Source organism: Lygodium microphyllum, chromosome 11 (genome assembly GCF_053477565.2).
Source record: "Lygodium microphyllum isolate KBCC chromosome 11, Lygodium_microphyllum_v1.1.10, whole genome shotgun sequence".
Lineage (NCBI taxonomy): Eukaryota > Viridiplantae > Streptophyta > Polypodiopsida > Schizaeales > Lygodiaceae > Lygodium > Lygodium microphyllum.
In genome coordinates, this window is record NC_141145.1 from 8,239,977 (window position 1) to 8,253,800 (window position 13,824).

The 13,824-nt window shown below is 44.0% G+C and overlaps 2 protein-coding genes across 4 annotated transcripts in view; both read right to left on the bottom strand.

The window, feature by feature from the left end:
- Nucleotides 1-1,640: 1,640 nt before the first annotated feature.
- LOC148028511 (wall-associated receptor kinase-like 21) lies at nucleotides 1,641-5,441 on the bottom strand. Of its 3 annotated transcripts, XR_015692492.1 has the most exons (5): nucleotides 4,454-5,441; nucleotides 3,974-4,021; nucleotides 2,618-3,849; nucleotides 2,282-2,474; nucleotides 1,641-1,985 (listed from the first exon to the last, which is right to left on the bottom strand). XR_015692492.1 is itself a non-coding variant. In XM_087688795.1 (4 exons), the coding sequence occupies exons 1-4, from the start codon at nucleotides 5,439-5,441 to the stop codon at nucleotides 1,965-1,967; spliced, it is 2,289 nt and encodes a 762-aa protein (XP_087544921.1). In that variant the 3' UTR covers nucleotides 1,643-1,964. The 3 variants fall into 3 exon arrangements, 2 of the variants coding, with proteins under 2 accessions (XP_087544921.1, XP_087544920.1); XM_087688795.1 differs by lacking the exon at nucleotides 2,282-2,474 and having other exon boundaries at nucleotides 1,643-1,985; XM_087688794.1 differs by lacking the exon at nucleotides 1,641-1,985 and having other exon boundaries at nucleotides 2,004-2,474.
- A 56-nt stretch (nucleotides 5,442-5,497) lies between these two features.
- LOC148028512 (magnesium transporter MRS2-4-like) overlaps nucleotides 5,498-13,824 on the bottom strand; it is a 36,968-nt gene continuing 28,641 nt past the window's right edge. Inside the window, exons 2-4 of the mRNA XM_087688796.1 lie at nucleotides 9,581-10,014; nucleotides 9,228-9,494; nucleotides 5,498-9,019 (exon numbers count right to left, since the gene is read on the bottom strand). Coding sequence (XP_087544922.1) covers nucleotides 8,741-9,019; nucleotides 9,228-9,494; nucleotides 9,581-10,014 — 980 coding nt within the window. The 3' untranslated portion in view covers nucleotides 5,498-8,740. The remainder of the gene's footprint in view (nucleotides 9,020-9,227; nucleotides 9,495-9,580; nucleotides 10,015-13,824) is intronic.

Here is a 13,824-nt window from a genome sequence, read left to right on the forward strand (position 1 = left end):
TGTCATACATCTACGTGCATCCTTGAACACAAGTAAGCAATGGTAACCACACATGCACAACTGTGTGCACTAGTGCACATACATGCGTACTTGTGAAAACGCATGCATGCTTGCAAACACTACTACACATAGCGAACATCCACCCTAGCATTCACAACTTTTAGAGGGCTCATATTGCACATAAAGATATCATGATGTACACATGAGTATACTTGCATAATTCGTTAAGTACCTATGAGCATCATGTATTCACCTTGTAATACTAAAGTCTTAGCACATTCAATTACACTTAGGATATTTCAGCTAGCACATTGTACACGCATGAACAATTAGATGCATTCATAGACACAAGTGAATACAAGTGAGCATTAATGTATGCATACAGTTACGTGTGTGTTATCATGTATCCTCATGTGCATATGCCAGCATACCTACATGTACTTCATATGCATGCATGTGTACCCATAAACAATCATTGTAAAATCACTACATCCTAGACACATTACAATTGCTTCTATCCCTACATACTTAGGTACATGCATAGCACTCATGGACTTCGGATTTGGCCAACCCTAACATGCTTTAAAAGCTTGCATCTCAATGGTATCCTATATGGAAAAAACATGAGCACCTCTTCCACAAAAGTCTAACAATCCTATATCAATTGACATAGAATATCCCACAATAGCTGTTAGAAAGATGCCAAATACTATCTTCTTATGTGAAAAATATGATCCTTCAGGACTCATGTTGTTGAAAACTTGCAATAACTATGCAGCTCTACTACTCATTTCTTGAACAAACGGTACACACTTCATCCATGAAGCCACAACCCTCGGATGCAAAATCATCACCACAGTCGAGCACCGAAAGATCATCAGTATCCTTAAGTATGGCCCAACATATTGAGAGACAACATCCCTCCATGTGATCATTGAGTCTAATGTGCTAACTCCACCAAAAGAGAAACTTCACCATCCACTTTTCGATAAGCTACTATTGACCAAGGAAGAACTCCGCATCACAAGCCATTTCAAAATGGACCATGGCTCCTAGATGACCTCACAGCATACCTTTGCTAGCTACTTGTTTGGGCTGTTGACCTAGATTCTCTGATTGAATTGGAGTACAATCTCAACGTCTACGACTGGCAAATTTTGGATGCTTCTCCTATTCAAAGGTCAAACAAAAATGTTCCTCATCTTTTTTGGGAATGCAAAGAAACTAGTGTCCTTTAGCGACGTCAGACCAAGGAACGGGTCAACACTACTTCCTTGAATGGCTCTATCTCCTTTAGAAATGTTGTCCTCGATGATTAAGATAAGATTGGTGATAAAACCTAAAACACTTGGCAAATCATCACATTGGTTACATTGCAAGCTATCTAGAAACTAGAAAAAATAGCCTTGTTCATTGGAGATAAAAAAGTAAGGAGCTCTTGCTATTTTTTATAGAGTAAGGACTAAAATAACTAACTATGAAGTTAGATTCAAAATTCTTAAATAAGCTTAGAGGTCATGATAAGTGAAATCGAGTTATGTAATTTGGATGTAACATTAATTCTCCTTTTGGAGTATATATTAAAATATCTTTTATTTTTCTTAATATTAACTTATATTATTCACTTTTGTAAAGAATAAAGATTTATAGCTTAATAGAGAGAGAACAAGAGGCCCCTAATCACATAAGCGCTTTGCCTATCTAAGCAAAATCTATCAAAAATGTGTATTCTTGACTTGAGTAAAGAGGGGGATTTGACTAGGAATATGGGGCTTTAGGTCATCAAATCATTCACACTTCAACAGAGCATTTGGTAAGCATTTGGTAAGCAATATGTAAGCCAATTTTTGAAGCTGACATTGCTAGAGCTAGTTGGGAGAACCTCATCTTCAAGAGTAGTTCGCTTTGGGAGCTCGTGTAAATTGGACAAGTCCAAAAAGCCCCTTGCCTTGGATTAATCTCTCTCACCCACGGTCCAGTTTGGCCTATTTTGAGCATGCAAAAAATTGTACTTGTGAGATTCTTTGATATTCTTATTCCGCTAGGATCAAATTCTTTAAAAATGGTAAAAAGATGGCACTTGTTTGGATAATGCAGGAGAGAGAGAGAGAGAGATATGGTTCCACATTAAAAAAAGGAAGAGAAGTCACTCCTTAACATACTTAAACTTATAAAAAATGCATGAATTGAACAAAAGACACAAATTTTGAAGCACCACACCACCATTAAGTACTTGTGGAGCAAGCCATGAAAATGGAGAGGTGTTAGAAGCCCATAAAACCTTTAGAATACGATGGACAAATAAACCTTTGGTTTTAACGGATACATGATTCCGGGCCCCGGGGTATTGTAACTGCCAGCCGGCCTGTTGCGATCGCATCACATCATCACGAAAAAGGAGTCCGCCAGACAATGACAGCAACGTACGCGTTCAAAAATTAACGTGGTCGCGTCACTGTCAGCCGGCCGCACGACTGACGGAGGCAACAGGAGGGGCGGGCAATAAAGTTTTAAAAAAATCAAAAGTGAAAAAACGGCGAATTAATTATTATATACAAAAAAAAAAAGAAATACTCAGACTTTTGGTCCGAGGCCTGCGTCCATCCGCTTAGCTTACGTGGGCGCTTCCGCAATCCGGGCCCACCAGGCTGCCGTCGCTTGACCAGCTGGACGCCACGTCGGACGAGCCGCTGGCCGTGTCCCTCCAGCTGGAGGAGTGAGACACGTCAGCGGAGGACGCCGCCGCGCAGCCGCGGATGAGGAGGAGCTCCTCCACGACCTCGGCCATGCACGGGCGAACGTCCTTGTCAAAGGCCAGGCACCGGAAGGCCAGCTCGGCTACCCGGTGCGCCATGGCCCGCAGCTGCGGGCGCCGCTCCACGTGGAGGCTGGGGTCCAGGATCTCGTCCAGGCTGCCGCTCCGAATCTTGGCGAGCCCCAGGCTGGCCAGGCTGACTTCCTTGCGCTCGCGGGAGAAATCGAGCGGCTTGAGGGCGGTGATGATCTCCACCAGGACTACCCCGAAGCTGTACACGTCACTCTTGTCCGACAGGTGGTAGCTCTGGTGGTACTCTGGATCCAGGTAGCCGGGGGTGCCCTGCGGGGCCGTCGACACGTGGCAGCTCGAGGACGGCGTGGCGCGCGAGAGGCCGAGGTCCGCCAGCTTGGCGCTGAGCTGGCTGTCCAGCAGGATGTTGCGCGACTTGACGTCGCGGTGGACCACCGGCGGCTGCATGGCGTGCAGGTAGGCCAGCGCGGAGGCCGCCTCCGCGGCCACAGTCAGCCGCGTGAGCCAATCCAGCCCCGCCGCGTGGCCCGCTCGCCCGGTCTCCAGATGCTCCGCGAGCGTGCCATTTGGCACGATCTCGAACACCAGCAGCGGGAGATGGACGGCCTCGACGCAGCAGCCCAGGAGCCGCACCAGGTTCGGGTGCTTGGCTCGGGACAGCACGTTCAGCTCGTTCACTATCTGCCGCTGCAGCTGCTGCGTATTAATGCCGCTGCCGCTTCTGCAGTGATTATTATTATATTGATGCACCCTCTTAACCGCCACCCGCCGGTTGCCCGGCAGCGTCCCGGCGTATACCGCCCCGCACGCCCCAGTCCCCAGCTTCTCGCTCTCGGCAAACCCCTTGGTGGCTCTCTCCAGCTGCCGGTAGCTGAATATCTCGGACCTTGACGCAAGCTCTGCTAGCGCCTGCTGATCATCGACTGTTGATGGACCGCCGCCTCTCCTGCTGTCGAGCCGAGCCAATATAGCATCATAGGGTGTCCGCCGGCTCCTCCATACGAGTACCAGTGCCACTGCTACCGCAACTGCCAGTATGATTGTGGCTGAAACGACTATGCCTGTGCGTTAATTACACCACCAGTACCACGATTAATTAAGTCATCTCAAAGCATTTTCATGCGGGAAACCAAATTATTATGTTAATATCTTACGTCATGGCCATAATCTATGCCGGTGACATACCTGCAATCAGTGCCGCTGTTCGTATCACTCCCCCGTAGCTCGACGTTCCTGTGTATAAACAGAATGAATGAATACATCATGATCTAGCTGAGACAAATGAGTAGAGTCGATTGATAAGAATAACATACGTGCTCACTTGTGAGTATGCATATTATGGCTCTCGTTTCTTCATTTAAGGAGATCAACTGGGGTGATTTTGTACTACATCTACTTTGAACGTAGATTCACAAAGTCTGCTGAAATCTAAAGTCTAAAGCTTGATTGTAACCGATCATGGGTTCATACAAAAGTGTTTAATTAGTTGCTACAGAAGATTCCGCGCTAACAAATACCGGCCGGATCAGCTTCTGATTAGCTGGTTATGGATCATGAATTGATACCCATGTACTTAATTATGGATTACGATCTAAAGTCTGAAGCTTGATTCACTGATCATGAATTGATATTACTAAGTACAGCAAATTCAACAGTAAAAAGTACCGGCCGGATATTCCGCCTGGGATCGGACACAGCCATGTCCACCAGCATATCCATCCCCTGTGAATCCAGGCTTACATGCGCAGAGCACAAACCCTCCATCAAACCGGCTGCATATGGCAGACTGAGCGCCTGCGCAGAGCGAGCAGTTGCCTTTGATGCCCCAGTCGAGTCTCAGGCCATAGTCTGCACGCACGGCCTGGCTCTCCCGATAGACAGCCCAGCTGGTGAAATAATCAGAGCAGCCCAAAAGAGTGTAGAAACTTACCAGGCTCCGATAGCCTGCAGTGAGGCTCTCCGTGCTGAGGTTCCTATCCCTCGCATCTGTGATTGTGCTCAAATTGAGGTTTAAGCAATATGCCCGACCCTGTCTGTGAGTAATTGCACTACACCTGCCATGATCCTGCTTCAGCTTGTCATGATAATTACTACCGCTGGTTAACATCGCGTCTGGATTGGGAATGCTGCACTGATATAAGCTGCTCCTGAAAGTCGAGCTCCTGCAGTTGTAGAGCTGCAGATTATTGGCACGCGAGAGAACATACCAAGAATCGGAGAGATTAAACTTTGACAAGGAGCCGCTGCAAGAAGAATTAGAACCACTGGAGCTGGAGGTGATTGCACCAGCAGAACCAGCGTAACTGGGTACTGGATTGATTGTGATTTCGCCATGGCCGAAGCTCAGGACGGAATAGGATTGATTCTGCAACACCAGACGAGGCAGCAGCTGTAGCTGTGACGAATTAGCTGCTGATGTCGGACATGAGAGACCGAAACCTTCGACTGCATGGCCGCGCCCTGTATCAACGTTATGATCAGCGTGGCATTCAAGGTTATAGAACGGGAAGGGGAGGGACGTGGAGCCACATCGCCTTAATTCACGAGTGCTGCAATCATGGCTTTGGCAAGGCCGAGGAGCAGAAAACACGAAGAGGACTGCCGCTAAGGCGGGTAGCAACGCCGGGAGATGTAGTGTCGGGGAAAACTGCATATCTCAGCCGTCACGGACTGCAGAGAGGAGCGATCAGAGGGGCGCCATGTCTGTAGTCTGAGTGATGCAATATCACAGAGAGAGAGAGAGAGAGAGAGAGAGAGCTGAATCTGTGATTGAAAGGTGTGTGAAACCGTGAAACTGTACCACCACAAGTAACTTGAAAGAAGAAGTGAGTAGGTTGGTTGATTTGTTAAGATGTGTGTGTGTGTGTGTGTCTCTAGACTCTCGAGTCTCTCTTGCTTTTTGTGCACAGACGTACGCATGCCTAGTCAATCAATCATTGTCAACATGCAGAGCGACAACCCCTCAAGAAAATGTTTCAAAATTTACATGTCAAAGACCCACCCATTACCCCTGACTCGTGAGCAGTGTAACGTGTTTCACCAGAAAAATTTTAAAAAAAACGCTTTTTTTTAAAGAGAAGCTGTAAATATCATGTCAAGATAAGAGAAGATTTACATGCATATGAACATTTTCTTTAATAAAGAAAAACACTTTTGCTATTATTAGTACATACAAAAACCTCCAAAACTCGGGGGAGATTTCTTAACCAAATCACGTCTATTTACCATTTTTAGAGCTAAACTTTTTGAAGTATTGAAGGTTTTAAGCCTTTTTCTTTAAATTTTGAAGATTTTTTTGCGAGATTCTAGACTTCACTTTATGTTAAACCTCTCTTTTTTGTGAATACTACTCATGAGTGATCGAAATGTGTCATTCATACTTACATAATACTACAAAACCCGAGAAGAAATTCGGAGAACCTTTCAAGCTTCCAAGAGGAGATTTTAAAATTGATAAGTGGAGCCCACTTCACTTGTATTCTAGGTTACAATGGAATGACATTCAAAGGCTTAGTAGGCAAGTTGAAAGTGTATTGTTATTGTACTCTTGAGGCATCCTAGTAGTCAACATGCCACAGACCAAAAGTCTGGTCACCACAAAGCTAGTACTAAGTGTTCCCCCAAAGATCCCAAAAGCAAGGAAACGTGCTACAAAAGTCCAAGGCACCAAAAGCTACTATTCATTCAAAAAGGCACCTACTCAAGCAATTTATGAAAGGATTCCTACTAGTTACGAGGCCTCACATAACTTCAGCTGCTTGAAAAAAACCAAAAAAGAATTGTAAAGGTGGAAATAACTTTATCTCAAGAATTTAAAAGGTATTTTCCTAGAAAATCGAGACAAATTTGAACTTCAACAATAAAATCCCTTGGATTTTTGCAATTTTTGAAACCTTTAAACTCAAAATTTGAATGTAATTTTCCAAAACTTGAAAGTGTCTTAACACCACACCTAGGTCTTTTTCAAGCATATATGACTAGTATGGAATAAGATCCTTAGTTCTAGTATCATCCTTGTCTAGTTTTCAAAAAAGGTTTTGGCCAATAAGTCTAAAAGTTTGTTGGCTGACATTGTAGTTCTTGCTTTTGTAGGTCCTAGTGATGACACATGCCTTTTGCACATTTTTGGACTTTGCCTTGTCATAAGCTTGTGTTGTTTGAACATGCCTAGTTGTAAAACATGATTGCCCTTTTTACTCAATAAAGGAACTAGGTGATAAAATTATAACACGGACTTTCCTTGTGTGTCCCATACATGTCAAAAAGGTAAGTCCTCTTACAATTCCAAATATATTTCATAACAATTGCACAATTTGCACGCGTCCCTCGATATTTTAAGTTGTGATGCTCAAGGCTACAATCCCAAAGCTACAAATGCTCAATAATGCTGATGGCTCCAACTTTGAAGCCACAAAATTTCAATGTCTTGTTTCTAGTGAAAGCACAAACGTATTTCAACCAAAAAAGATGTGTAATTACATGAGCTAAGAAACCCAATAAAAGTTTTATTTACACGCCCAGCATTAACTCCAATTTGCACAAAAAGTCACCCGATTATGAGAGATAAGTGTGTTACCATACCACTCACCCATGTATAGCTTAGGTATGAGCCATTCCCTGCAATAATTTGATGCACCCATAGCTTGTGTCCAAACCATTTAATGACGGAATAAGCGTTTTGAGGCTAGATTTCCCTCAAACGAGACTCTCCACATGATCAATGACCTTCTCCTAGTCGTGTTGGCTTTCATGTGAAGGGTGAAGCTTAGGACAACACTTTCCACACCAGCAATAACCTTTCCTGCTTGGTTGTCCAAACAAAGCTTTCCAAGTTGTGATTAACTTCATGTGAAGGCTGAAGTCGAGGGCCTTGTCCATGTTGAGGAACCAGATTTCTTTTGTAGCTAGGTTAAAGCCCTTGGAATGGAGAGCTTGATATTGGATTGAATAATCTATTAGCTGATGATGGCAGTAATAGCTGATGCAAGTCAAGGTGAGGCAGAAAACTGAAGTTCTCATCCATCTACACGTATCACTACAAGGTCAGACAAGAGCAACAGAACACAAAGTGGATACAAATAGAATGTCATTTTGAAAAGATACAAGATGGGGATTCTTGAAAATGCGTGATGTGATTGATTTCATTACATGTAACAAAAGCACTTGGGATGATTAAGACACAAGAGACAGATTTTCGAAATCACAATGTTATTGATTTCCTTTCGAATGCACAATGTGATTGACTGAAATTTCGATTACGAGTTAGCACCTTAACCGCAAACAGAAGTAACTTTGCATGCACGAGATGATTAATTTCATCACATCGAGGCTTTGACTTTACTATCATTTACAACTTCTCAAGCAGTTTCATCTCATCATATTACAACAAGAAATAATACTACAATAAAATGCTGTGGGAACTTGGGTACAAAGGTTACATATCGCAAAATCTGTTAAGTAGGTGGTAATCCTTTTGAGATACTGGTTGATATGGCTTACATTGCTTGAAGGAGCATTTTCTGTTCAAGTTCAGCTATATAGAATGGCTGTAGGTGGATTTGCAGGTACACTTTGTGCATTAGGTCTTCATGATTCTTTATACAGGAGATGCCAAACATTCATTTCTAAGAATGCCAGTGGCTTGCATTCACTATATAATAAGATTTGTCTCTTCTTCATTCAGGACAGGAGGTTTTTGCTTGCAAAAACAGAAAGGATAGAATGTGGAGGCTGCATACAACTAACATCATCCATACAGCAGAAGTATCAGATACTTATACCACATAATCCTGAAGTACGGGAAGAGCAAGCTCTTCCTCCAACCCCCATGTTAACTACTAAACATGTTACACCATGCCCTCTGCAAACACCTGATGTTCTGTGCCCATCCATCTCATGTCATTGACTATGGGACTGGGTAATTGAGCTGCTCAGAAGACCAGGGTGTTTTACTTATGCAGTAAAGTGTCCCTTCCAACGTGCATAGCCCAGTATAACAAAAAAGAGTATTGTCGCCAGTGCTACAATGGATGTAATAATAGGGGTAAAAACATTATGCATATCGTACAAGGGGCAGGGAATATTTACTGCAAATGCTCCAGCAAACCCCGATACAATAGAAACCGAGAATGCTAGCACACCTAAGGTGAGATGCAGCTGAATTAGCTCATTTCGCTGATTGTCCAGCTGGATGTTCACGTAGTCTTCTGTATCATCAATATACTCTCGCACCTGTATCAATGAATTATAAGACCACCATTCACAAGGCTGACAGGGACAGAATGGATAACTGAAGGAACAACAGTCCCTACCACCAGATTTTCAGAGAACATTGGACACATGTACATACTGCATTAAATGGTAGAATATGCGCACTACCTTTTGATTTTAGTACACGAAGCACAAAAGAAATATCGAAAAAGGGAAAGGGTGAACTAACAGTGAGAATTTTCTTCCTAGTGCCATCAATCTGTACAAAGTAGGCCTCTAACAACATTTCCAGCTCCTCTACATTGTGCTCATCTGCACTGCTGATAATGCTGGCATTGCTAGACCGGCGGGAGCTTAATCGGGAAGCACCAGGCGATACTGGAGGACTTGCAATAGAATTTGAATCTGGCTGCTGACTCAGAAGAAGTTTCCGAGTAAGATACAAGTGAGCCATGTCTTCATCATCATCTAGAAGATGCTCCATTTCATCTCTCACCTAGCATCATCTAACAAATAAGAACTCTGGTAAAGTTTCAGTTAACTGTTGCAATGTGAAGCAAGAAATATAAAGAATCACCTTACCTTTTGCACTCGTGCAAGAAGACGTGTTAGATCACTTTTGAGGCTTCGCACATGCTCCAAATTACTGGTACTCACTGCTCGAGTTAATGCATCCAATAAAGGATACGCACTTTGCTCAAGTTCTGCAACTTCGATGTCTAAAAACTTACAAACAACCTCAAGTGCAACCTCCAGCACTCTAAACTCGAAGGGAAGTTCATCTTTTGTAGATCCCACAAAATCTGTCCCTAACATCTGTTCATTCCCATTAGCCCCAAATTCTCTTGTTTGCACATCCTCCTGCTTATCGAGTCGCTTTGCAGAAAAAAGTTGCCGCTTTAGCTGATCAATAAACGGGAGCACATCAAAGTTATTGGGATCTAGAATCAGGACATCTTCTGCAGTGACAATAGCCTTTATGAACTCCAGATTGACTACCATGGCTTTTTCTCTAGCTGCAAAAGGAGGAGCACCTATGTCTCAAAAAAACTGGAGCAAGATTTGTCATTAAGTGGAATCTAGGAGTTTCGATAGGAATCCAAGAGTTTAGATATGTTGATATAAAGTCAAACTTTTATGTTAACCCAACTGGATCAATTTTCTACCACATATCTAAGCCGAGAGAGAGAACACAAAAAGAGAACATATAAAGGAAGTAACCAATCAAGCCAGTAACAAAACATTACGAAAATGTATTCCAAGCTTTTGTTCATATGATACATAAAGGAAGGAACTATTTACACTAATCATAAAAGAAGAAAGTGGTCAGACTGACCATAAGCATTATGATTATGAGCTCCAAACCAGAAGTCTAATGATAATCAAGAAAACACTTCATAACTACACAAACACAGTGACTCTCTACAGCTCTTTTAAGTGTAAAAACTGAATCCCTGAAATGATTGGGGAACTTCAATTTTCCAAACTACGGATGAATTAATCAAGTCTATATGCCTTGTGTAAGGTATGTGATCTTTCTATAAGGCTTTGGTTTAATCTCTCAGCTTACATCATTATAAGCATGAAAACAAGCCCCTCGGTGTGCATAACTCTTTGAATCAAGCTCGCTTTGACATTCCGACAGGATAGGCATGTTATTACATCGGCATCCTTGGACATCCAAGATGGCACCCGCAGCATTAGTCAGAGCCTTGGGTCACTTAGTGATTGAATGTGAGTGGGTGTGAACACGCTCATTGAATGCCACCGTTCTCATGTGATCATTGAAGGCCACCATAGGCCAATGGGAGTGGAGAGGCCCCCAACAAATCACTCCAGTTATGTCCAATCAGGAATGGGTAAACGAAGCCTCTAACCCAACTGAGAGACAATAGCAAGGAGTGTTCGAAGGCGCTGCAACTTGCCAAGAAAGAACAACAATGACCAAGCGCCATGGGAACGGTATGCAAGTGGTGGGGAATGGTAGCTCGATGATGAAGGAAAGAGGCTGCTGCATGAAGGAAAGGCTTGTCCCATAGAAGGCTCCAATCCTTGAAGAATCTCCTCACAATCTTGGGATGGGAAGGAGGGTAGGAAGGGCCAAGGAATCCACAGCCGCATCACCAAGATCATCCCCCTCTAAAAGGGATGAGAGGGTTTCGAGGGAACCACTAGAAGAGATGGAAGGAGCACGGGATAGAACCTATGGGATTGCAAGGTACATCAATAGAAATTTTCCTCGGAGGGCCCTGCACTCTAGTAGGGGAAGGTGTTAAGAGTCCGCTCCCTGCCACATCAGCAGTGCCACGTGGCAGTTTTGCCATGTGGCAGCAATCGGCGGACTGTCCAACTGCAGTTGGCTGCATTAAATGCGGTCAACCTGCCTTTTTTGGCCATTTTTCTAGGCATTCTTTTCAGCATTTTTAAGGCTGAGTTTCCAACAGACTTTATTGCTTGTATCTGACAGATTTCAGCCTGCTGGTGACAGAGACAGAACTTGGGCTGACGGAGATCGAGGTCCTCAAGGCGGAGACATACGCAGATACTCTCTTTGCACCCGTGTATAATTCTGCATCCTTATACAGCATTCTTCACTGCAGATTTTCTGCGTTTCACTGTCTCTTTCACTCTCTCCGTTCACTATTTGTCATGGTCATTCACTTCCGCATTGCATCACTCTGACATGGTATCAAAGCATTGAAGGGCTAGGGTGGACCTATCTGAAGAGGAGTTTTCAGCGCGACACAAGGCTGTGTTTTCAGTGTTCAAGTGAGAGCAAGTGGGCTGCGCATCAAAACAAGGTTGAGGCGAGCGTGGGCGTGCAAGAAAAGAGAGGACTTGCTGAAGCTGCTGCTATTTTTCTGCTGTTAGAGAAGGAAGAAGGCTGTGCTTTTTGCCTTCAAGTGCAGATTTTACCTTTTCATTGCCTTTGGTGACTGAAGAAAGTTCGGGGATTGGAGACGAGAGTCCTAGCAAGCTGCGTTTTCATAGTCAGAGGGAGTTTCTTTTGCATTTGTGCATGCATTGCAAGTGAAGATGTCTACAGACACTGACATGGAGTTCCAAGCGATCATGGACCGGAAGGTGCCTATCCTACCAACTCTTCCATCAGATCAGAAGCTTGATGGCGACAATTACCGTATCTGGGGAGTGATGATGTTGGCCATATTGGAGTCTCACAATTTGGCGAAGCTTGTGATGGAGGAGATCAACCAGCCCTCGGTGAGAGACGAGTCCAAACTCTCTTCCAGTGCCCGTGCAGAGTTGACCAAAGCTCAATCTCATTAGGACAAACTGAATGCCAGGATTCATTCTTTTCTCTTTCAGCCTTGTACAACAACCGTGATAGCCCATATCGAGCACTTGTCGTTGGCTTGGGAGATATGGCTAGAACTTGACCAGATATACAACCGCATAACCCTTATGAAGAGGGTTTCTTTGGAGGTGCAAATGCGGACCTTGTCCATAAATAAGTCTTCTTCACTTCGGGAACACATCAATAAGCTTCCGCAACTTCAAATGCAGGTTCAAAATGTGGGGAAGCCCATTTCCTCCAAAGACATGGCGATCACTTTATTATCCCAGTTGCTACCACAATTCGGTACCTTTTATTCCACTCTTATTGCTTCAGGGCAGGAGTCGACTCTTTATTGGGAAGTGTTAGTTCCTGTGGTCTTGGACCAAGAGGAACAGTTGAAGGGACAGAATGCTTCCAAATCAGAGGAATTGATTGGTCAAGCCTCTCAGAAGAAGGGAAAGGACCAAAAGAAGAAGAAGGAGGATAACAAATCCAAGAAGGACAAACAAAAAGAATCGACATGCGATATTTGTGGTAAGACCGGCCATTGGAAGAAGGATTGCCCTGACAAGGACAAAAAGGACACCAAGAAGAAGGACGCGAAGGATTCTGAAGTGGTGGCTGCACCCTCATCAGTTTCTTTTCTACACTTAGCGGTCGTTGAGGACCCTACACTGAAGACTTATGATGCTGCAATGACAAATCCCCACGCTCAAGAGTGGATTATAGACAGTGGTGCTTCACAGCACGACTCCTTTGACAGTAGGTGTTGCACATTTGCGACCCTCACGTGGGCAGATTCTCATAGGAGACAGCTCTTCTGTGTCTATTGCTGCACAGGGTGAGATGCAACTGATTCCAGATGGACATGGTGGTACCCACACTTTCGAGATGTTGGATGTGCCAGGTTTAGGGTATCATTTGCTTTCGGTACATAAGATTTGTTCTCTTGGTCTCTTGGTAGAGTTTAACAATGATGCTGTTTGAGTCCTCGATCATGGATCGAGAGAGGTTCTCTCCTTAGGGTATGAGGAGAATGGCATCTACGAATTGAAATCTTCATCCGCTCTTGCTTCTCTTCTTCTTACCTCTCAGACACAGTCTGAGCTATGGCATGCTCGGTTTGGCCACCTGAACTATGAGTATCTTCGAAAGGCGTCGCACGAATCGCTTGTTTGAGGTTTGCCAGACATATGGTGAGCTAGCAGCCATACATCTGCATTTGTGGGAAGCAGCATAGGGATGCGATTCCCAACAAAGCTTCGAGGCAGCCTACTTCACCTATGGAGCTTGTATCTATGAATCTTTGTGGCTCGATGAGGAATGAGTCTCAGAAGGGGAGCTTGTACTTCATGTTGATCGTAGATGACTACAGAAGGATGACAAGGGCCTACTTCTTGGCGTTGAAGTCAGAGACTTTCTCCCACTTCAAGGATTGGCTTCTCTTTGAGGAGAACCAATCTAACCGGAGATTGAAGACCTTGCGATCAGACAAGAGTGGTGAATTTGCTTCTAACGAGTTTGCTCA